The 22,971-nt window shown below is 49.0% G+C and overlaps 1 protein-coding gene across 5 annotated transcripts in view; it reads right to left on the bottom strand.

Moving 5' to 3' along the window:
* The window catches only part of NTM (neurotrimin), a 284,098-nt gene extending 271,977 nt beyond the window's left edge, over positions 1-12,121 (bottom strand). For 4 of the 5 annotated variants that reach the window (XM_077839712.1, XM_077839713.1, XM_077839714.1 and 1 more), the window contains exon 1: positions 11,955-12,121. In XM_077839712.1, the coding sequence (XP_077695838.1) occupies positions 11,955-12,121 (167 nt within the window). The remainder of the gene's footprint in view (positions 1-11,954) is intronic. The other variant, XM_077839716.1, reaches the window with a different exon arrangement.
* Between the last annotated feature and the right edge of the window lie 10,850 nt (positions 12,122-22,971).

The raw sequence follows: 22,971 nt of genomic DNA, 5'->3' as shown, positions 1-22,971 counted from the left end.
AGATCAAAATACTTCCCCCCCCACAATTTTTCTTTCTAAATGAACTTGTCAAAATCAATCAGTTTCCTTTTCACTAAATCAGCATTTTCTGACTGAAAAAATATTTCCAGCCAGCTCCAGTGCTGAACCTTTTCACCCATCCAAGCTCCTCTTTTCCCATTCCGCAGCTGGACCTGGGAGTAGACTCTTCTTCTCCACACTTTCCAGAAAAGCTTTCCGGCTGCTCATTGGAGAGTTTATGGGAACAGCCAAATGTTCTAGAGGTGGGTGGAGAAAGGTCATTCCTTCCACAGAGAATTTTGATACTTCATTCCAATTTGGATCAAAACCCAAACCTTTCAAAATTCTCCACAGAAGGGGACGGAGCCATGGGCACAGGAAGCCCAGGCTGTGAAGGAGTCATGGCCTAAAAGCCAGCCCTGCACCAGGACTTCCAGAGTCTCAGCTCCCCATCCACCCACCAGACAGGCTGATGAGGAGGCAGGTAAGCAAACTGGCAGGAAACAAGACAGCTTTCCAATGTAAATCTGCTGGAAGTCAGGGTTATGTTGGAAATTTGGCAAAGTCAAGCCATTGCTGTGGAACATTTCCATTGTGAGGAATCAGCAAATTCTGATGAAAAACAAACAACATTTCACTGGAATTTCTCTGACCAGCTGTAATTCTTTTATTAATGGGGACCTAGGGAAAACAGCTGATTTTCCAGAAAAAGCCCAAACTTCAGAAATAAGGAAATACAAAGCTGGGTACATAGCACACACCATATAGTAACCAAAGGCCAAACCCTGTAGTCTGGGATTTTCAAATGTGCCTATGGGAAGCAGGCGCACAGGTCCCATTAAATTTTATTGCAAGTTGAGTGCCTAACTCCCATAGGTTCATCTGAAAATCCCACCTGTGGTCTTTACTCAGACCCTGCTTCCTTTGAACTCAATAGGGGTTTCATAAGGACTGCAGAAATATTATTTATTAGAGATTGGCTTAAACCAAAGCCCTAGATCCAATACCCCAAGTTGGGAATGGTTCAGGATTATAGCCTAGATCTGTATAAAAAATTAAAGACTAGCCCCTATCTCAATGATGGGTCCAAACAACCTTGATCTTTGGGGTGATTCAAAACCTGGATCTGAATTCTGTGACTCTGCCCCATGGCTGTTATTTATACAATTTTACATGTTCTTCCTCACCTCTGAGAATTAGGCTTGCCGGCCTGCTCTGCACAATGCTTCTCATTAGAGGTGCCCAGAAAACAGGAGCCTGAATAACTCTGCTGCATGGAGAAAGCGAAGCTGAGAAATAATGAACCCACCACAAAAAAAAAAAAAAAAAAAAAACAGACTCTAAAACCTGAACTAATGAATGTTTGGATGGTCTCCGGGGCTCTGCGTGTGTCTGATAAAGCAGACGCAGGTGTCAGAGCCATTTATGGTTGCAGGCTCAGAGTCAGTCAAAATCTTCCATCTCTGGGAAAAACCTGTGATATTTCACCAGCTGCTTGTGTTGGAAGGTAGTTTGATTCTTGACTTCCTCTATCCTCATTGACATGCAGAGTTGAGCTCCCTTGTCTCCGATTCAACAATCTGTGCCCTTTCTTGTTGCATCCGCCCGCCACACACAGTGGTCACCGCCGTCGGGTGGCATCGCAGCACTTCACCACCTTGTCTCAATCGCTCCACCAATATTTTTCCCCCTGTCAGCTGCAAAGTTAGCCTGACACACTGATCCTGAAATCATCCGCCTCTCTAACTATGCACATAAACTCCTTTCCTCTATGGCTGCTTCTTGGTAGGGACACACACCACTCGTTGCAGGCTGAAGCTTCCATGTAGTCAAAAGCGAGATTTTTAATAGACTAATAATTTGGACATGGTTCAGCATTATAACGGATACCGCAGCACATGGAGGGGAGGGTTAGCCTGATTCTCAGGACATTTTATGTAAGGATATTCTGGGGCTAATCCTCCACTGCTTTGTAAAACGTAACCGGATCAGCATGGCAGCATTTTGCACAGATGCAATGTGACCACAGATGCAAAGCTGTGTCTCGAAAGGCTCTCTGCCTTGCTAGCCCACTCACAACTTATTGACAGTTTGAACATTCCAGCATACCCAAATTTTTTCTTCCGGCCTGATCCAAAGTCCACTAAGGATAAGAAATCAACTCCCATAGACTTTAATGAGTCTTCGATGGGGCCCTTTGTCTCTATTGCATTGATGAGACAGCATTCCCCCCCACCCCCCCACTGGGGTTGACTGTGTATTTTCATTACAATTCTTTTTATTTGTTTACCCATCGATACGATTAGAGGTTGATTCATCCCCTTTTTTGGGGCCAGGCTGCCCAAACAAAATAATGGAAATGCAGAAAACTGCCAAGGTTTTTTGTTTGTTTGTTCGTTTGAGGGGGGAGAAGAGGGAAGGACAGCTCAGATACAGGAAGATGAAAACTCTTAGCTGGAGTTCATTGGCACAGATCCACTGAAGTCAATAGAGTGACACTGATTTATTCCATCTGAAGAACCGGTCCCCAATATGTATTAGTTAACACGTATATGCCACAGTAAATCCACATGGCACGATACAGTAAGGAAGCTGTGCCAAACAACAAACAGGTGCATTGCAACAAAGGGCTTTGGCAATGCCTAACAAGACGATATGAGGATGAGGCGTTGGGTAAGGATTCCAGTTAAAGATGGAGGCAAGCTAACCGGGCCTTCGTCCTTCAGACCCCAGCTTCAGGACATTCAGGCCTGTACAGGCGGGAGACATTTGCCAAAGGTGGGCTCGGACAGCAAGTAGCGCAATTTCAGGTGTTCGCTTGGGCTTGGGCCCATCAACAATTCTAACAGGAGCATGCCGCAGAAATGGTTGACTTTGGAGACTGATTTGAAGGTGGAGGCACAAGGGCCTGCTTGCCATGTAGGAATGGGAGATGGTCGGCATTGAGAAAGAAGGCACAAAGCTGATAGGGGAGTGAGGAAGACAAGAGGAGAAGATCTTTGGACCAGCTGAGGAGCACTTCAGGACATGTCTGGGAGGGAAGGACTTTAAGCTGCCTTTGCACTTCCCTGATCCTAGGTTCAGAAGTGCCAGACTGGTTCCCCCATGCAAATTAAAGCTAATTTAACACTGCTCTAATCTATGCCATCTGGCAATGATTCCCGGGGGCTATTTTGCCACATGGGAAACAGCCAGATGCAGTCCCTGCCGCAAAGAGATTATAATCAAAATAGACAAGAGAAGGGACGGGAGTAAGGAAGTATTATCCCCCATTATACAGATGGGGACACAAAGCGCAGAGAGATTAAGTGAGTTGCCCAAATTCTTACAGGGAGTCGGGGAATTGCACCTAGATCTCCTGAGTCCCAGCCCAGCACTTTCAACACCACACCTCCAGCGCTCACAGCCACCATGTTTAGGGATGCCTTGAGTGGCCATAGAAAACTGTTAGCTATTTAAATGTACAGCGAGTTAATCTACCCCCAATCCATGAGATCACAGCTCCCCTGTCAGGGTTCATGAGCCCTGGTAGCACAGGGAGTAAGTTTTCCTTTGTCTCATTTAAGTGATCATTGGAGTAACTCACCTCTTCCTCGCATGGCTGCTGCTGTTAGCATTCCAGCAGCACTCACAAGATGCAGGCACATAGCAAGACCCCATCCCTGATCCAACGAGCTGCTTGTGCCTTTATAGAACTGGCCGAACAACACACTCTCCAAAGCTGGCTTCAGTACTTTTTATGGATATGTGAAATATTTGGTATGGGAGGTGAAAACGTTCTAGAGTTGTGTTTTACCCACCTCAGATGGAGAGGGATAAGAATGTGTTAAACTAACGCTTATCAAGACAAACAGGGAGCTTCTAACCCAGAGAGCTGATAGGTGCAGGACTATATGCTTGACCCATAAGACCAGAGGTTCTGGGTGTGTCTACATTGCAAGCATGGAGTTTGATTGCAGCTCCTGTAGCTTTAATCTAGCTAGCTCGGGTACAGAAGCAGTGAAGCACAGGCTGTACAAACCCACCTGGAATTCCACATTGCCATGGCTTTGCTGCCCCGGGATCTCCATGAGCTGCAATCACACCCAGGACACTCCTTCAGACAGGACCAGAGCACATGATGATCGACAGGCACCAGTCTATCAGAAAAAAAATATCAAGGGAAACCTTCCCCTGGCTGGGCTCCTCTTAGATGGAAAGGACACTTAAAAATCCAAGCATATCACAACTGGTTTCACTTAAACCTGGTTCCATCTCAGCCACCTCTCTCCTGTCACCGAGATGTACTAACATGTCACTTTAGCAATAAACTCCCCTTACAAAAACATGCCACCGTGAGCAAAGCAATTGACTTGGAGGCTCCAAACAAGCTTCCCATGAACAATACACACTGGTAATAATGCTCCATGTTTCCACAGCCCCTTTCGACTGAGGAGCTTAAAGTGCGCTGCAAGGCACCCGATTTTATGGGCAAAAGGCGACGTGACTTGCTGAACAGTGAGGCAGAGCCAGGGATGGAACCCAGGAGTTCTGACTCCCAGTGCTCCCCCCTATAATTCACAATGATTTCCATGGTGAAGGTGAAGCTTGGAGGGAGGGTGGATATGGGTGAAAATGTGTTCTGTGGCTTATACACACATATACCTTTATGCAACAAGCCCTAGCACAAAATCTATTTAATTGTGGGTTTGCCAGCCTCTCCCTTCCAGAGACCACAAATCTTTAAAGGGATTGGGCCTGGAAGGGAAATACAAGAAACTCTTATGACCCAAAATGAGGTTCCCGTGACCCATGTGGAGCAGGGGGGGATCAAGGCAGAGTGCATGGGGCACTAAAGGGGCCAGAAGAAGTTGCTCATGATGCCATCAAATGAATCAGTGGCTTAATTCTATCCCAGCCGTGCACACCCACAGTGTTGTCCAGGCTGTCCCCACAGCTGTGGGCTCTTTTACCACTCAGGGAGCGGCAGAATCAGGGTGACTGCTCCTCTGCTTTGGAAGTCAGAAGCAGAAAGCCCAGACCATGCCCCCACAGAACCCATCCCTGAGCAAGCAGGTAGGAGTTCACCGGATGAAGCTCCGAACTGAACAATTGCAGAAGGTGAAAACAAATACCAGGTGGTGAACATTCGGGACATCAGAACGGGATGACTATTTCATGGGAACAGCATGCTAGGGGCCTGAGCCCTGGAGAGGAACACGAGTACTGATCCACTAACCGGGAGTTCGGAGGTTGTACACGCACGCCAGGAGTGAGCCGGGGTGAATGGTAAGAGACTCAGACTGACTCCGACTGCACTGGCACGAAGGAGAGGTGTGAAAAAGTCCTCACATGGACTACTGCAGCATCCCTTCAGGGAGGGACTGAGGTCAAGGAACACACGGCGTATTGTACGCAGCCTGCAGAGTACGAAGCCATGCGATTGACAGAGCCATTCCTCACTGCTGCCACGCGTCCAACAGCTGCCCTCCACCTGCACGGGGATGGTGGCGGCCCCTTCAGCAGCCTAGCTCTGCCCGCTGCCCCATTTCACCCGCTGAGCTCCACTCACCGCCTGCACTGTCCCATCCGCTGAATGCCCGGCACTGCCCATCCACTTCCACCTGACCCTGCTGCCCTCGGCCCTGCTCCAGCTTCTTTTCCAAAGAGCACCAGTCCTTCCAGCAGTGGACATCCTGCTGGGAGGGAGCGTGAGGCCCAGTGCTCAGATTGTCCTAAGAGATCGCTGCCCAGGGTCCTTCAGAGTGACAGCTGGGGAGAAGCTTTTCTGTCCCCTGCATCCTGGCAGAGACTCTCTCAGCTCATTGATTACAAACCACTGGCAGCAGACCAAAAACCGCAGGAAAGATTTCCCGTCACTCAACCCTGGCAGCCTGCGACCGGGCCGGAATCCGGGGCTGTGCTTGGCACAGAAGAGGGTGAGATTCCAGTATTCATTAATGTGCTCAATTATCCGAAAGAGACAAGCAACAACAGAGCAAAGCCGAGCCCTGGTGTAAGTGGGTGCGGCTTCCCCAGAGTAAACCAAAGGCACACGTCGCTTGGGCTGAATTTTGCCTTGTGTTTCCACTAGTGGGAGCAGGGGAAAAAACCCACAAGCCGCATTCTCAGCTGTGGACCAGAGGAAAAGTTCAGAACAAACCCCAAAACTTGAGCTAGAAGATTTGCAAGAATTTCAGAGAACCAATCACACATTTTGAGGGAATTTCAGCCTCTTTTCAGTTCTAGGTGAAAGCTCGATTTGGGTGAAATATGAACAGACATGTGAAAGGCTCGAAATCTAAGCACTGCCCCCAATTGGTTGCAAATCAGAAATCAGTCCGTTTGTGGGAAATATTCAACTGGGACCATTTTCAGAGAAAACAGGCCTATTTCTGAGCCAGGTTCTTTTTTCGCTTAGGAACTGGGAAGTTTCATAGTAGTCTCTATGAGTCCAGGTGAAAACAGGCTTGTTTTGTATTGGAGTCATGTTGCCACTTCCCCAATATTATTCCAGGGGTGCAACATAGGGTGAAAGGAATATGCAAAATATAGCCCTGAAAAATGTTGCAAAAGGGTTCATTGAAAAACCGTGCTGCAGTTTTGCAGAGCCTTAGTGGAGACCACAGGAAACTCTGGGGCTATGAACCAAACCCAGGCAAAAGCCCGTTGTGTTCAGCGTGGTCATTTTGGGTTATTCAATTCAAAAGCAAAAATGTAGGGGGTTCAACTCCACATCCAGCAAAACCAGGCAAAAAAATGTACAAAACTCTTGCAAAAAAATTACCCCAACCTTGAAATCGGAGCCACATGGGCCCGTGGCCTACTTGACTTCAGTGTGATGCTGTATGGGTGCAAATGTCATTAGATGCTGATGCAATTCCAGGATCAAGGCTTAAAGTGTGGAGTGAAATTGCCAGGATGGATATTCTCTGCAGGTACATGTACATTGCAGCCGGGAGCATGCTTCCCAGCTCAGGGAGACAGGCAAGCTAGCTCTGCTTGAGCTAGCATGCTAAAATAGCAGCATAGCTGGGGAGAGCACAGATCCTGGCTCAGGCTAGCTGCCCAAGTACATATCCAGGGGTTCAGGCATGCTCCCGGCTGCAGAGTAGACGTACCCTATAGCAACAAAGCAGCGGGATACGGGGCAATGCACCCACTTGCAGACTTTTTTCATGCAGCATCAGGCACTTCCTGATTCCAGTCATGCTGGAAACATGATAAGAGGAGTGTCATTCATGGTATATCAGTGCTTCTGGTCCAGCTAGAAATGGGAAGCGTAGAGGACAATGGAAAGGAAGATGACAGGCCTAAATCTTCCCATTACAATGAAGAGGTTAAAAGGAGTTTCTGTAGGTGGCTGACTTCTTGTGGAAGCGACTGTTCTAATGCTGCTGGGAGGTTAATTTATTAATGATGTGTCAGGAGTCCTTTACTACTGGAAATCTAAACAATTCTCATCGCACGTCAGCTTTACAGTAGGGTAGCTCCGTTGAGTCCAGCAAAGCTACTAACTGATTTATACCAGCTCACGTAGGATTAGAATCAAGGCTTTTGTTGTTGTTGTTGCTGTTTTTTTAAACATTAACCAAACTTTTTTTCAAAACTCCCCAAAAAGATTGGGCTTGGTTCAAGTTTCGGGTGAAGGCTCAGGTTAGTTTGTCTGTGATGTGGACCTCCTGCCCCATCATTAACACTGAATAATGTTAACAGCACCACGTATGAGATAATATCTTCAGGGTGGGGTGAAACTGGACCTGGAAATAGTCTTATAGTACAGATAAACCCTGTGCTCCCCCCTCAACTTGTGCTGGAGCTGGGCGGGGACGCACACTGGGGACCAGAATAGGCAATGACACATTTCATATCTAGGCCACCAATTTGAGTCAGTCCTTTGAGGTAATGCCCATAATTCAGAACCATCTAATGCAGTGGTTCTCAGCCTCTTCCATCTGGGACCCCATCCTAGCAGGTCCTTTTATCTAGCCAGGACCCCTTTCCTATTTAGCAATACAGGGAGGACAGGGTGGTTGTGACCCCCCGACACCCATGCATGATCCCCAGTAGGGTCATGACAGCCAGGTCAAGGACCCAGATCTAATAAAAATGATCTTTGGCATTGATCTGATCAATTGGTGGATACTCAGTCTGGTCGCTCCTTGACAGGTGTGCCTGTCCTTAAACAACCCTGTAACAGACATTAGTAACAACAACCCTGTGCAGAGAGGTCAAGGACTGAATAGGCCATGAGGAGTGGACCCTTCTTTAACCGGGTGGTAGAGATCGTTCTATGCCAGGATTGAAGCATGTTGGCATGGGGCGGCGTGAGGCATTTCCTCGGTCACTGCCCAGGCTGTAACAGCACTGTGGACAAAGAGTGGCCTTCAGTCTTCTCAGGGCTGTCAATCTGGCGCCTTTCACAAGCGCTGAATTAACTTCATTCTCAGGGACAGCTTGGACAGAGTTTAAAACAGCATCATTGGCTAACACGACAGAAGTTGGGTGGGGGGAGTGGATCCAGGACTTTCATAGTGCCCCAGGGAATCTGCTTCTTTGGCAGCTAAGTTATTAAACTTGTGTTTCCTTTGCTGGTTGTGAAAGGACAAGAACAAAACTCCAGAGCCTCCTGCTTCCTTTGGACTCCTTTGCTGCAGTTTGCTGCTTTCCAAGCTCAAATGGAAATCAGCTGGAAACAATGAAGCCTTTTCTTCCATTAACTTCCATGCTGCCAGGAGTTGAGGAGGCATTGCCCAGTTACAGGGTCAGAGGAGAAACCCATTGGTGGGGATGGGGAAGGACAGTGGCCTCACCCAGATCAGCACAAGCTTCTGAAGAGCATTACTATTCAGAACAAGTTAACTCAAACAACAGATCAATAATTACACATGGAGCCAGCCTCTGCCATCAGGCTTCGGACCAGGAGGCTGAGGAGAGAGTGCAAGAGACACTCATGCTTCTTTGCTTTCCTATCTTGGAAATCGTTATTTTCCTGCACTTTTTCCCACCAGCCTGTAACCACTGCACAGCTCAAAGCGGGTGTGCCCACAAGTGTCTGTGACTGCCCCGGTGTGCTCACAGGAGCACACGTGTGAAGTCACAGGTGAGCACGGTGCACATGCTCAGGCATATGGGTGTAGGGCACAGGCATGCTTTGCATGTCTGTAAGCACATGTGTGGCCATGGGCATCTGTGAGCGTACACGTGGTGTGTGTAACCAAGAGTATGAATGCTTGAATGATGATTCTCAGCAAGGGTAGAACCCAGAACCAGCCAAAACACAGTCCTCTGCCACTTGAGCAAAAGGACTAACTCCACGAGATGATACATTAGTAGGCAGTTATCCTTTATGTGCAATGGCCACTAGAAGGGTATTACGCTCACATGGTTCATATGTCCTTGAGAATGCGTGCAAAGTGTAAATGTGCATCTCTTCACACACATTGGTGCCCGAGCGTTTGTGTCTGTGGACGTCTGTTCCCAGCGTCTCTCATTCAGCTCCTGTGCTGGATGGGCTCTAGTGTCTAACTCAGCAAAGCACACTGCTGTCCTGGAGTGCTGGCTGAATGCATTCAATCCCACGGCTGCTGCCTGCTCAACTGAACCCACCTTCCCTGTGGCTTTGTTGCAGCCCACGTATGTGCAGGATCTTTCACTCTTTCCTACAGGCCTCATTCATAAAACGGGAAATGTCCCAGCTGCTGACTCACCCTATTGATCCTTTGTTCTAGGCTGATGCCACAGGACCACTCGCAGTGAAGTTCGCCTCTACCCATCCTCACACACGTGCGGAGTGCCCAGATTCACATTAGAACAAAGTGACCGGGATACACCCCCAGCATTGCCAGAGCCCCCCACCCGCTGTGACTCTAGTCAGACCTGACACAGAGACATAAAGACCAATTCACATTTTCCTTCCCTTTGAGTAACTTGGGGGTGGGGGTGGGGAGGGAGGGAATTGGGGTGTCAGTCAATGCCAGCCCCCTGATCCGTATCCCATTGTCACCTTTGCTGCCTGGTGCCCACATGCCCTTGTCAGCCCCTGTGCTTGTCACCCACATTCCTGTGCCTTTTGCATGCATTCTGGTCACGAACGAAGGACTGGCCTCTGAACACTGGGCAGTGCTGCTTATGATGGGAGTCAGGACAGGTCATGGGCAAGCTTCTCCCAAAAGAGCTCAGCAGGCTGAGCCCTGTCCTGAGTCAGCCCCTGTTTTTCCATTACTGGGCACCCTCACACACAGCCAGGCTAATGCGGATCAGATCCAAGGGACAACCATCCTTCTCTTCTGCTGCTGGGATCCTCAAAACCCAGGAATCCTGCAGCGAGCAACCCAGCGCAGGCTAGGAGGGAACTGACAGCAACACAGCTGGAGAAGACAAATTAGTGGAACCTGTGAGGTGTAGTCCCTACATGGGCATTGTGCTTATGTTTCCAGGGGCAGTACATGGCCCTAATTTCATTTCTTTCCCCTGCACCACTTCAAAAGAGACACCCCACCAGCATTCCATGGCCTCCGCCCTGGAGCCAGCCCCACTTTTTGCCCACCCTTGACACTGCTCCACTCACTGACGCAGAGAAGTAGGAGAGCTTAGATTTTGCCTGACACACCCCGCAGGCGGTCATGTATCACCAGTGCAACACGCGACCACTAAAAAGTCGCTCCTGAGCACCAGAGAGTTTTAATCACCAGTTGTGAAGCTTGCAATTAAAACCAATAATTTAAAGAAAAGAAAAAAAAAACAACAACACAAAGATCCTCATCATCGGAGACAGACCTATTAGATGAGCATGTCTGTCTGCTGCCAGAGGAGGAATGGGTGTCTGGGTAAAGGACATCCCAGATATTGCATTGATTGCGATCTGAGACATTAGGTGTTTGGCAGCATCCTCAGCCTCTGCATCCCTTGAATAAAGCTCATCTCTTCCCTTTAAACAGCCCCCTAGCATGGCTAACAGAGCAGGAGGGAAACGCTCTGAAGAGTTAATGCCTGCAGGGAGTGGAACCCCCCATGCCGGAGCGTGCAGACAATGGGATTTTAATGAGCAGTTCTGCAGGCGAGGCACACTGGCATTTGCACCCGCCATGCCTGGCACCAAACTGACACCCCTCCCATCACTGACACTTTATGGCTGCTCATCGCTCTGCCCTTCTTGTGCCAAGAAGGGACCACTTCTGGCTCTCCCCACACGCCTGCGGATGCCTACAAACCAAACTGGGGACTCAGAAACTTCAGGGACCATTTATACTTTGCAAACACACAATCCCAGCTCATGTTCATTGGACGTGCACGGAGGCATCTTTAACAGGAACACCAGCCTCGGAGGACCAGCTCTCTCCTGATCCCAAAATACGGGCAACACATAAGCCCACATGTTCTACAAAGTGACCAGGCCACAGCCCCAGCATTGCCAGAGATGCCAGAGCCTTAAACATCACGCTGGCAATCCAAGCAGATACCGACACAGAGGTGTAAAGACTAATTCCCACTCCCCTTCCCTTTCAGTAACTTTAAAGAAGGGAACTGGGGTGTCAGTTAATCGTAACTCCCTGCCTGGCATCCAGATCTCACTGCCAGCTTCACTGCCTGGCATCTGCATTCCAGTACCAAGGGGGGGGAGGGGGAGGACAGAGTTTTCCCTCTTCATTCCTTTGCAGACACCGTGGCGCTCTCTGAACCAACAGCAAACCATCCCCCCTGCCTGCCCCACTAGCAGCCCACTTGCCCCGAATGCAGGAGCCCCAGACTCAGCGTCACGTTTTCTTCCCCGACTCGGGGGTTTTATCCCGCCCCACTCAGGACATGGCTGGGCTAAGCAGCATCCGCCCCCCGTGGCAATGTGGCATCGAAAGCCCCTGGCTCAGCCGGGTGCGTCCACTCCCACGCGGCCCCTCCTGGCATGCACCTGGGGCCGGGGCGCCCACAGAGCAAGACCCCTGTAGATACCCAGAGAAAAAAACATCTGCTCCTACCTGAGGGTGGCGCTCTCCCCTTGCCTGACGGTCACGTTGTCCATAGCTTTGGGGAAGGTGGCATCCCCGCTGCGCACGGGCACTCCTGCGGGCACAAGGAAGAGCAGCCTGAGACAGAGGACGACGAGGCACCTCCAGGGCACGACTAAGCCCCCGCCGACCCCCATCCTGGGCAGCAGGGACTTTCCAAAAGGCCAGAAACACCCCCGGCGAGGAGAAACGGGGGGAGCGGGCCGGGGGGGTGGGGGGAAGAAGCAAACAGGGTGGGAGCGCGGGGCAGACACGGAGCTCCTCGGAGATTAGCAGAGCCCCTGGCAATCCAGCCGCAGAGCGCCGAGCATCCGCAGGGAGCCCCCGGCGATCCTGGGGCGCGGGAGGAGGAGGAGGAAGGGAGCCCCGAGGTGCGGTGGGGAGGGGGGGAGCGGCGCGTCGGGCTGCTCCAGCCGGCTCCTCCCGCCAACAGTCCGGACTCTCACGCTGCCCCGGCGAATCCCTGCCCCCAGCACGGGGTCTCGGCTCCCATCCCCGGGGCGTCGGGGACCGGCTCCCCCGGCGGCCGCGAGAAAGCGCCTGAGCCGGGCACCGCAAATCCGCTCCGCCGCCGCCGCCGCCCCGCGCAAGCTCCAGCCGCCCGGGCTGGGCGCCGACCTGCGGCGGGGAGGGAGCCCGGCTGCCCCCGGCGGGGCTCGGCGAGGGGAGGAGGCGGCGGCGGGGCAGGCGCGCAGGAGCCGGCGGCGGCCCCGGCTCTCAGCAGCCCGGCTGCGCGCTGCCTCCCGGCCGGGAGCTCCGCCTCGCCGCTCGCCCGCCCGCCCGGGCGCGGGCTCCCCCGGGGTGGCCACGGCCGCCGCCCGCGCTCGGGCTCCGGCCCCGCCGCACTGCGCGGCGCGAAGCGGCGGCGGGGCTCCCTCCCCGCTTTCACCCCGCCGGCGCCGGGCCGGCTGGGACCCGCTCCTCCCCCGGCCCCGGCAACCCCTCGGGGAGCCAGCTCGCCTTTCCGCCCCCCCCCCCCATCGCATTACAGCGGCCACGCCGCTCTTTCTAGGGCGGGGAAGCTCCACGCCCATCGCCAGCCTGAATTACCGCCTGGCCGAGCACCTCTGCAGCACCTCGGGCTCAGTACCCAGCACTTTACAGGTGGGGAAACTGAGGCACGGAGCAGCACGGTCACACCGTGGGTCAATAAAAGACACAGGAACGGAACCCAAGGCTGCCCGTCCTGTGTGTGCGAGCCATAACGCCGCACTTCCTAACAGTGCTCCGTGGGCAGGGGGGGCTGCCAAGCGCTTCCACAGCAACTCCTTTCATAGAATCATAAAATAGCAGGCTTGGAAGGGACCTCAGGAGGTCATCTAGTCTAACCCCCTGCTCAAAGCAGGACCAATCCCCAATTTTTGCCCCAGATCCCTAAATGGCCCCCTCAAGGATTGAACTGGCAACCCTGGGTTTAGCAGGCCAAAGCTCAAACCACTGAGCTCTCCCTTCATCCCTAAATACTTTTTTTTTTTTTTTAAATCAACTCATTACTTAGGACATATCGCAGTTGTGTTATGCCTAGTAACTTCTCCCTCCACCCGCTGCTCAGTGTGTTGCCATCTTTATGCACAATTTCCCGCAGGTAAAAGGTGCCAGGTAGACAGCCCTGGAGAACGAAGTCCTTTATTTAGCCAAACAGGTACAATGCAGACAGCTGAAGTGCCAGTCTCCCACTCTCCATTAGTGTCAAGCCAGTGGCCAGGAACCACAATCGCTCCTTCGGCCTCTCCGCTAATAAAGCTGGCAGTCTGGGGTCCGCTTTTCAGAGATGTTTAGCGCACACAACTCCTACTGAACTCAGTGCAAGATGCAGGTGCCCAGCACTTGCGAGAGTCCAGCCCTTCCTGCCTGCTGGAAATGGTGGTTTTAATGGTGAGGACACCCAGGAACTGATCTGAGACTTCCCAATTCCTTTCACACAGGGCACCTACCAGCTATTAGATAGCACCGTTGAGTTTTGGTTGTTTTTTTTTTAAATCCCTGCCAACCCGAGCTGGATTCAAACCGGTGACCTAGATGTGAAAAGATCCGTAGCCTGCTACTAATCCCCTGAGTCTCCCACTCCCCTGTAAACTACTATTTAATTCATTAACTGTGCTGTTTAATTTCTCAAACATTATGAGATTTGTCAGGTAGAGAAGACACTATCAAATAAAGCCTTATTATTATTATTATTGCGCATACTGATGGGTCACAAGAGAAGGGGATTGCTTTGTGGTCTCTTTGTGTTTTCCTGTTCCATTTCTTTTTTAAGATAGTTTGCTCTGAATTTAGCACTGGTAGAAGGTGCTGGATTGACAACCCTAGAGGCAGAAGTCACATTTATCCACAGCTTCCCCATTTCAGGAACAGACTACCAATAGGAGGAGTGGGACAAACAACCTAACTAAGTTTAAGATGGAGCTTGCTATGTTTATGATGGGGTTGCCTGTGATAGCAGGGGACTGGACTGCATGACTCACGAAGTCCCTCCAGTTATGTTCACAGCATACATACAGCAAAGTTAGCTAAAAGCATAAAACATTCAGGCTGGAAGGTTACAACATAACACAACTTTATTTCTTAGAATTCTACATGATCACACGCACAGGAACCCAAAACCAGAGAGCAGGCCGCTTCCCAAACCGGAGGAACACAACACACCCCACCTTACTATTTCCCTGCAGACTGATTGCTGAGCCACCAGATTGTACACTTCCTTACAGAGGCCTCTAGCCTGCAAGCAGGACCAGGAATACCCTTAGTATTTAAAGTGAGAGCTTGATGTTTTTACAGCAGCTTCCAGCCCTAAGTTCCTATTTTGCCCCCTGCTGTGGTAAGGCACGAGGAGTTTAGTCTCAGTGGTCCATTCGGTCCCCATGACTGCCAACAAAGGGTTAAACCAACTTAGTTCATTATTACCTCTACTGTTGTAATGTCCCAAAGCCCCACTAAGGATTGGAACCCCATTGCACCCTGCCGTACAAAACAGAGTGGAAGATAGATATGAGGCAGTGTAGAGGCTTTTCAGCTCAGAAAAAACCTGAGAGCAAACTGCTCTTATTTCACACAGATCTTTCCAATTCTCCTCCAGGCTGCTCAGGACCTGTCTGTTGGTAAGAGACTGTTCTCCTTTAGCCATTCGAATAACCCCTCTCTGCCTGTTTCCCAATGCACAAGGTGCTGCATTGTATTCTGAGTTAGTGGGAGCTGCTTAAATCAAAAGCTCTACAGGCTTGTCTATGGTGGTGGGGGAGTTTTTTTCAGGTAAACCCCCTCCATGTGGACACTGTTATTCTAGTGCACATAAAAAGCATGAGATTTATTGATCACAGGAATCTTGTACAACACTCACTAGGGCGCCAAGTCCCACCACAGCATGCCCTGGGCTCAGTTTAAATCATCGGGTGGATTCTCTTTGGCTGTTCTCAAGTCCTGGGTGGGCATCTGATGGGGAGCTCTTCCTCCCATCTTCCACACCCCACTAGTATAAAGGGACAGTCAGCACAGGAACACTAGTCCTCAGCCATATGCCCCACTCCTTCCCTCTGTGAGCCATCCTGTTCTTCATTCTCATGCAGCCTTGGATCACTTTTTCCAGTGGATTAAGACAAAGCAAAGAATGACTCCCACATGAAAAGGGATGGGATAGGAAACAGTGAGTGAGCCTGTCACTTGTCAAAATCAAGGCTGCCTTTAAACATTAAATGTGCCATTCTCTAACTACACCACCATACTGCCTGGGGTGATCTTTCCACAGGCCAGACTGCCAGCCTCTCTGCATCAACTCCCCTCCCCATTTAATATAAAAGAGCGGTGTCAGAAGCAATAATGCTTCGGGCACGGAGGATGAAAGGAATGTTGAAGAGTCTGGATTGGAGGGATATGAGAAAGATCTGAGCAGTGTTTAAAGAGAAATTAATTCAGCTACAAGAGCAGGAGAGCTGAAGCATCCCCTAAACCAATTTGGACCATGCAGAGCTCTTCACAATGCAGGATACCGAGCGGCAAAAATTTCAACCAATGAAACAAAAGAAAGGAGCACTGGATCATCAGGGCACAATTTCATTGGCTGATCTGTGACACTGTGATTGGGTGAAGCACGAAGCAGCATGGTCCAGCGGTTAGGGTGTTAACCTGGAACGTGGGAGACCCTGGGTCAAATTCCCTGCTTTGCCACAGGCTTCCCCTTTGACCTTAGGCAAGTCACTTAGTCTCTCCGTGCCTCAAGTCCCCATCTGTACAATGGGGATAATAGCACTAGCTTTACCTGTGAGGATAAATACAGTAATTATGAAGAGCTCAGACTCTACGGGAATGAGGCCACATATAAAATAGAGTGGATAGAATAGAGTGAGGTGGGGCAGGGTTACCTAGCAATAGGTGATTGGCAATGCTCTGATGATCTTAAGTCATTTCTCCCACACAAATCCAGCCTGCGTATACCAAGTCCTACCGACTCCCCACTCCACTTCCCTGTCTCTCCCTCTTGCACACACACAATGTATAAACAAATGAGCCTGTCACTGCTCATCTCCGCGCCGTTCGCTGTAATTGGTTCCGATTTTAAAAATATCCACAGACAATAAACACATGCACACAAACAGCAAAAGAGAAAAAGAAATCCAGATTCCATTGAATAATTCTGCGGCTCCAGGAGCGGAGGAGCCAGCAGTCAAGTCCAGCTGTGATTGTGCAGCAGCGGAAGAGAGGGAGCTTTGTAGCTTCCTCTGGGGACACGAGCAATCATTTTCCTTTGCTGGATTTGGACCACAACAGAAGGCCGGGGTCTGGTGTACGTGGGGAGGGTGCTTGCACACTGGCACAGAGCTGAACAGGGAATGCGGAATCTTTTCTGATCTCTCCCGGCTTTCTTCATACTCCAATAAAGATCTGTTTTCCTTGTGCCTGTTGCCTGCCCAGGGCAAACACGACAAGAAAAATACCTGCAACCTGTTCCTTCTTTCTAACAAGGCTAACTGCCCCCCTTTCCTGGCAGAGTCCATAAACAGGGCGTGCAGGAGGCTCTGCAAAGCAAGGTACAGACTGGCAAGGAGAGGGCTGGCTAATAGTATTGGTGTGGGGGGGGGAGGGGGAGATATAAGAGAGAGAGATTTAAAGACAGCCTAAACTGGGATAGTATTTTCCCTGGGATTATCAGAAACTGGAGGGAAGGGGTCTGCATGGACTGATGAACCTAGGAAAGGCGAAGGGGCAGGAAAAGCAAGAGTTCATGGGTCTAGTCTACGGAGAAATCTACAGGGAGAATCTGAAGGAGATAGAAACAATCTGAATGAAAGCAGAGGATCTTGCAGTGTCATAGGCTGAGTGGATGGGAGCTTTCAGAGTCCAGATAAGGTGTGGAGAAGCAGGCTGAAATCCTGGCTGTATCAGTGAAGCAAAATGCTTTTGAGGTGATATTTACTCATATGTTTAGAGAGAAATTGGACAGAGACAGTGCAAAATTCAGAGAGAGAGAGATTGGACAGGCAGACAGTGCAAAATTCAGCAGTTCATAAGGATTTACATCTTTCCACCCTTAACTCACATGGCTTTTTTACAGTTCTGCTATGACCTTCAACTTCAAGCAAGTGCATTTTCATGCAAACACACCCCTAAATTCACAGCAAATCTCCGTAAAAACCACCAAGTTCTACCTGCATTAGCGTCCCCACTCGGCTCTGATGCAAAAATGGCTCCTGGGTCTTGTGAATGGTTTGCAAGCCTTCCAACACACACACTGAACTTCTAGGGGTTTTTAGCAAAACTAGAAATAAGCATAAGCAAAATCTCTAGATCTGAACACTTCTGAACTTTGAGGAGCTTTGGATCGGGTTCCAGATGTAAGAATTTACAGCCAAGGTTTCTCTGTCAATTTGTAATTAAGGGCTGTGAGTCAATTTCACGTTATTTCAGTTTTTCTGTGAACTTTTGGCACAGTTCCGCCAAACACTACACAGAAAATATATACCCACTTACATGGAAGAACTTCATTTCAGATACAATTTCACCTGCAGAAATTCTTGGTATATTCAATTTATACAAGTAGATGAGCAACATTTTGTTTTAATTTACAGCTCTTTTATGGGGAAGGAGCTCAGATACTGCACTGAGTTCACATACTACAGCATAAAACCTGACGATGGATGGACATGTATACAGTTTTGAAATTCCCAACTCTCATCTGAAACGTAATTGATCCAAAACTCATCTCTAATAGCCACTGCAACACCTATGCATACAATACCCTTAACATACACACACACAATTATTGCATCAACCTCTTTCACGCAATCACGTTAAATGTTATCCTTCCATTTCCTCAGGGTTACAAATGTGCTTTTCAAAACCTCACACTCGCTACATAAGTGAACATCCCATTAAAGTCAGTAGGTCCTAAGAGTCTACAACAAAGATTCATTGACAATACAAAGGATTCTCACCCCTCCGCACTGACACAGACTAATTTTTTCCATTGCTAAGAGTGGCCCCAATTAGGAAACAATGATAGCACATGGTCTATGGCTGGTGACCTTTCAGAACTCTCTCCTCCCCAGAGGAATTCATATCATGAACAGAGATGACGATCCACTGCAACTCTGCTGTGTCAGATCTCAGAGGTTCCCAAATAATTACCGTTAATTCCATCCCCCAACTCCACCTGAGGAGTGATTCACTTTCCCTTCTGCTGGTTTTTATTTTTTATTTTTTTTTAAAACCCTGCCCATAATTTCCCATCACAGCCTGGCCCTTTGCAGGCTAATGTGATAATGTGACTTACCCTTACTCCTCCCCCTTCATGTCTCACAATCCCCAGGCTCCCCAAACCCCAAAACTGCTCCAGCTCTTGTCTGGCTAATGTTTTTCGGGAGCTGCCCCAAATAATTGTTTGATTTAGATTCAGCAGTAGCAGCAGCAGCTGCTGTCACATTTGAAGAGGAGTGATGATTATTAGCAACATATTTATTGAGTTTAAAAAACATAATACAAGAGGGTCCGTTAATCCCCCAATAAAGATGCAGTTAATATTTAACTGGCATTTATTTAAACTTACAGTACCTGTCCTATTAAATTTAAATTAACTGCGCATTTGGGAGCCTTCCCCTAAAGCCTAGCTGGGATTCTGCAGCTCCGGTCCTTCCCTTCCCTTCCCTGCACTTTACACTAGGCGCTTGGCCATAAAAAGAACATTTCCTTTGCCCTTTAAAAAGCTAGTCAGTTTGGGGTTGGTTTTGTCTCTTTCTCCCTTCTTCGCTGTCTGGCTCTTACGTTAAAATGGAACTTAACTCTTTCCAGCCCATGACAGGCTATTTTGGAGGCTGAGCGAACAGCCTGATCTTGCAGACTTTTACTCACACAAGTAAAGCCTGCTAGCAGCCAAGGGGGCTGCTGGGGTGCGGAGGGAACAGCCAGGTCCTTAAAAGTTGCAAGATTGGCTTCCAATAAGTCAGCTCCTACCCTGTAGTGCACAGCTGGCTTAGGTGGCCAGTGGAGGATTCCCCTTCCCTGTGAGAATCCTCAGGTGGTCTATAGTCATCCTGAACCATCTCCCTTCAGCCCCACCAGGGCCACTGTTGCTAGGGGTAAGCCCTTGTAGGTTGATAGCCACCAGCTGCTATAACAGTCACATGTTGCTGGGGCAGATTACAGCAACCTTTAGGCTGCTCTAATGTATTATGGACTGGGCAGACAGCCCCAGGGTACAGGCTCAGAGGGAGACGGGGGGGGGGGGTGCACAATTGTCTTTGCACCTTCCCTCAAGTCTTAGTCCAAGCATTCCTCACCCCATGGGAGGATCAGGGCCCTGCTGTTTTGCTTGCCTACATTTACCCAGCAAACCCCAAACAATTATTTTATTTACCTCATGACACCATTGTACGTGTCCCTTTAATATTTATATCAGGAGTCCAAAGAAGTTATCTTGGAAATCCAGAGCAGCATAGGCACCGTGGAAGTTATTAAACAGAATTGATCTTTGCTCTCCCTGGTACAAATCAATATTGTTTTTATATAAATCTGTTTCTTGTGGCATTGTTGGGAACTTACTGCAACCAACGAACACTTAAAAAGTCATTGCACAGTCAGACACTGCTTCCTCACCTGCATTTGATCAGGGCTGAGCCAGGTGCCAGAGACATCTGTTGGTGTCAGATAAAAGCACACCATCAGCCATCTAATAGTATTTTATAAGCATATGGCATTAACTCAGGGCTCTACAATTCACTCCAGGCTGAATTTTAATAGGGAGTAGGAGGGGGAAAATAGCCGAGTAAGCTAAAATAAAACAAGGACCAAATCTTCAGCTAAAACATGCATGAGCACTGGAGCAGTGTGGTGAAACTTGAAAAACCTCAAACAAAAAGCTTCCAGTTGGGTGGTTTTATTATTCTTTTGCCATAGACTTAGCCTGTAAATTATCTGGGGGTAGCGAGTGTCTTTTCCCAAGTGTCTACAGAACCTAGCACAATGGAACCCAGTAACAGGGGCTTACCAGATCTGGCTTCAGGTGCAGCGTTTTTTCTCCAGGGAATCAAACTTTACACTGTGGAGGTTTTCTCACTAAGTCTCCCCCTTCATCAAGTCTGGGATATTAATGTAAACTTTAGAATAATACAAGTCTCCCACCAGCACCTGGCTCTCCACAGGTTTTGACCCTCTAGGCCCTCCACCTGGGAATGAAGGCAAGTCAGTCTATAAAGTACAACTCACACATATTCCTCCTTTGAGTCCTTCCCCTGCCTGAACTCACGCTGCCCTTATACCCCTAGTTCCTGGTCACATGCTCTAATCATATGACCCCTGGATTGAGATTAATCATATGACATCTGGATTGAGATCTGAACTAGTCCCAGGTGAGGCTCAACCCAGGATGCCCTTAAAGAGCTAGCTTATGCTGATAAGCCTCAACTTTGTTGAGGCTTTCAGGCATTTTGACAAAGACAAAAGACTGGATTCAAAAAATGACCAGAAGAGAAGCTGGTGAAGGGTGCTCTCTTATTAGCTGGGGAGATGTGCTTAGGACACTCATCGGGGAAATGGGAGATCCAGGTTCAGTTTGGTCTACCTGAGGTGGGGAAAGAAGTTGGACTTGGTTGTCCCCCCTTGCAGGGGAGGGCTGGATCTGGGAAGCTATGGGATAGTCTGGTGTGGGGCTCTACCAGTCTCTCCTCCGGAAGCTGTTCCACTTTATATAAATAACTAAAGCATCATTAGAGCAGGGACTTGCACTTGGTTCTCTCACTGCCTAGGTAAGGGCCCTGACCACCACGCTACATAGTTATTTGTAGTAGCATGCCCTGACCTGACAACTATCCATTGTCAATCACACCGGACGTTCATTATCATTCATGATGACAATGAATAGACCGTGGGCCAGGCAGAATCAGACTGGTAGTTAGGAGGCACAGCTAAGAAATGGCAGACCCAGGGCCCCCAATGACACTTCAATGATGTATAAAAAGTAGAACAGCTTCAACAAGAGAGAAAGCCCCACAGCAGCATAGACCAGTGTACTCACCCTCAACGAGAGGAACCAAGTTCAAATCCCTTTTCCACAAGAGGCAGAATCGAACCAAGGAGTTCCCCATCCCAGCAGAGTGCCCTAAGCACTGGGCTAAAGCTTACCGGGCAGGCGAGAGCCTCTCCTCCAGCTGTTTTGTGAATTCAGGTCTTTGCTTTTGCCAAAAGGCCTGAAAATCTAAATGAATTTGTTTACTGTCAAAACAAAATATTTTGTTTCAATCTTACCACAATATTGACTTTTTGATTTACTCAGATATTTCTGGGGGGGGATAAAAAGGGTCACTTTTTTTTCCCCATTGCCAGCAAATCAAAACATCCAGTGTTCACCCAGCTCTGCTCCCGGATGCTCCACCAAGACCAAATCTGTGGCTCATCATCAGGTTCGTGTTTCGCTGATCATAAAGTAACAGCCCTTCATTTCACACAGCGCTGGGGCAGACAAATCATTCACTCTGAGTAACAAAAGCAAGGCTCACCACTGTCGCAGGGAGTCAATTTTACTTTAGTTGCCGGCCTACTGACCCGCGTAGCATTCCCCATCCAAGAATAATATTAATAATAACCATGCTATTAAGCAAGATGCTTGATTTGAAGCTGAACATTTTTGAGAAATGATCTCATAAATTAAATTCCCGGGGTACCATCTTTGAGAGTTAAAAGGCAGAGTCGCCTCTGAATTCTGGGAATTGAGCATAATTACATGGAAATTGACAAGGCACAAATGCCAAGAATTCTGTTAACCTTTAATATCTCAAAAAAACTCTCCCCTTGTAATTATCTCTTTCCTTTGTCTTAAATGTTACTGATGAATATTTAGTGGGAAAAGCAAATACAAGGAGGCTGAGGGGCGATAGAAACGGGAGCCCTGTGTAGAATAACTCTACAAACTTTGTGACTGGAGACTGGCTACCACCAACACCCAGATCTGAATGTGGATGCAATGCAGATTGTGAACCATGCACAGAGGCTGGATTGTGCAGGCTGCTGGCTGGGGACAGATCCCTGTGCCCACATGTAGACCCCAATGGTTTCAGTGGGAGGATGCCCATATGGAGCGGTTTGCAGGATGGGGGCCTTGGGATCTTGGCTCTGTCTCCATAGCAGATTGAAGCAACCCCACCATCCAAACACCCCTCAGCTTTCTTTATTCTCCTATCACTTACACAGATTCAGCTCCATTCATGTCCATGGGAGACGCACAGAGAGGCCCCATTTGACCCCAAGTACAGAGAAACATCCACATTTTGTGGTACTTTTCCAAGCGTGCCTCAACTAGGAACTTGTGCAGGTTTCCATCATTCTAGGTATAAACACCTCCCCCACCCCCGGGTTGGGCACTGGCCTCCTCACTAAACACCGAGCCTGATGGAAGGAAAACAATTCTCTGCCATTGAGAATCGCATTAATACCTGCCACTCCAGTGGCATTTTCCCCTTACAACGATGATAAATATGGGCAGAGAAAAAGGGGAGGTCTCCCTTGC

This window comes from Eretmochelys imbricata, chromosome 22 (assembly GCF_965152235.1).
Source record: "Eretmochelys imbricata isolate rEreImb1 chromosome 22, rEreImb1.hap1, whole genome shotgun sequence".
Lineage (NCBI taxonomy): Eukaryota > Metazoa > Chordata > Testudines > Cheloniidae > Eretmochelys > Eretmochelys imbricata.
The sequence above is the reverse complement of the archived record's forward strand: the minus strand, read 5'-3'. Positions and strand labels throughout refer to the sequence as shown.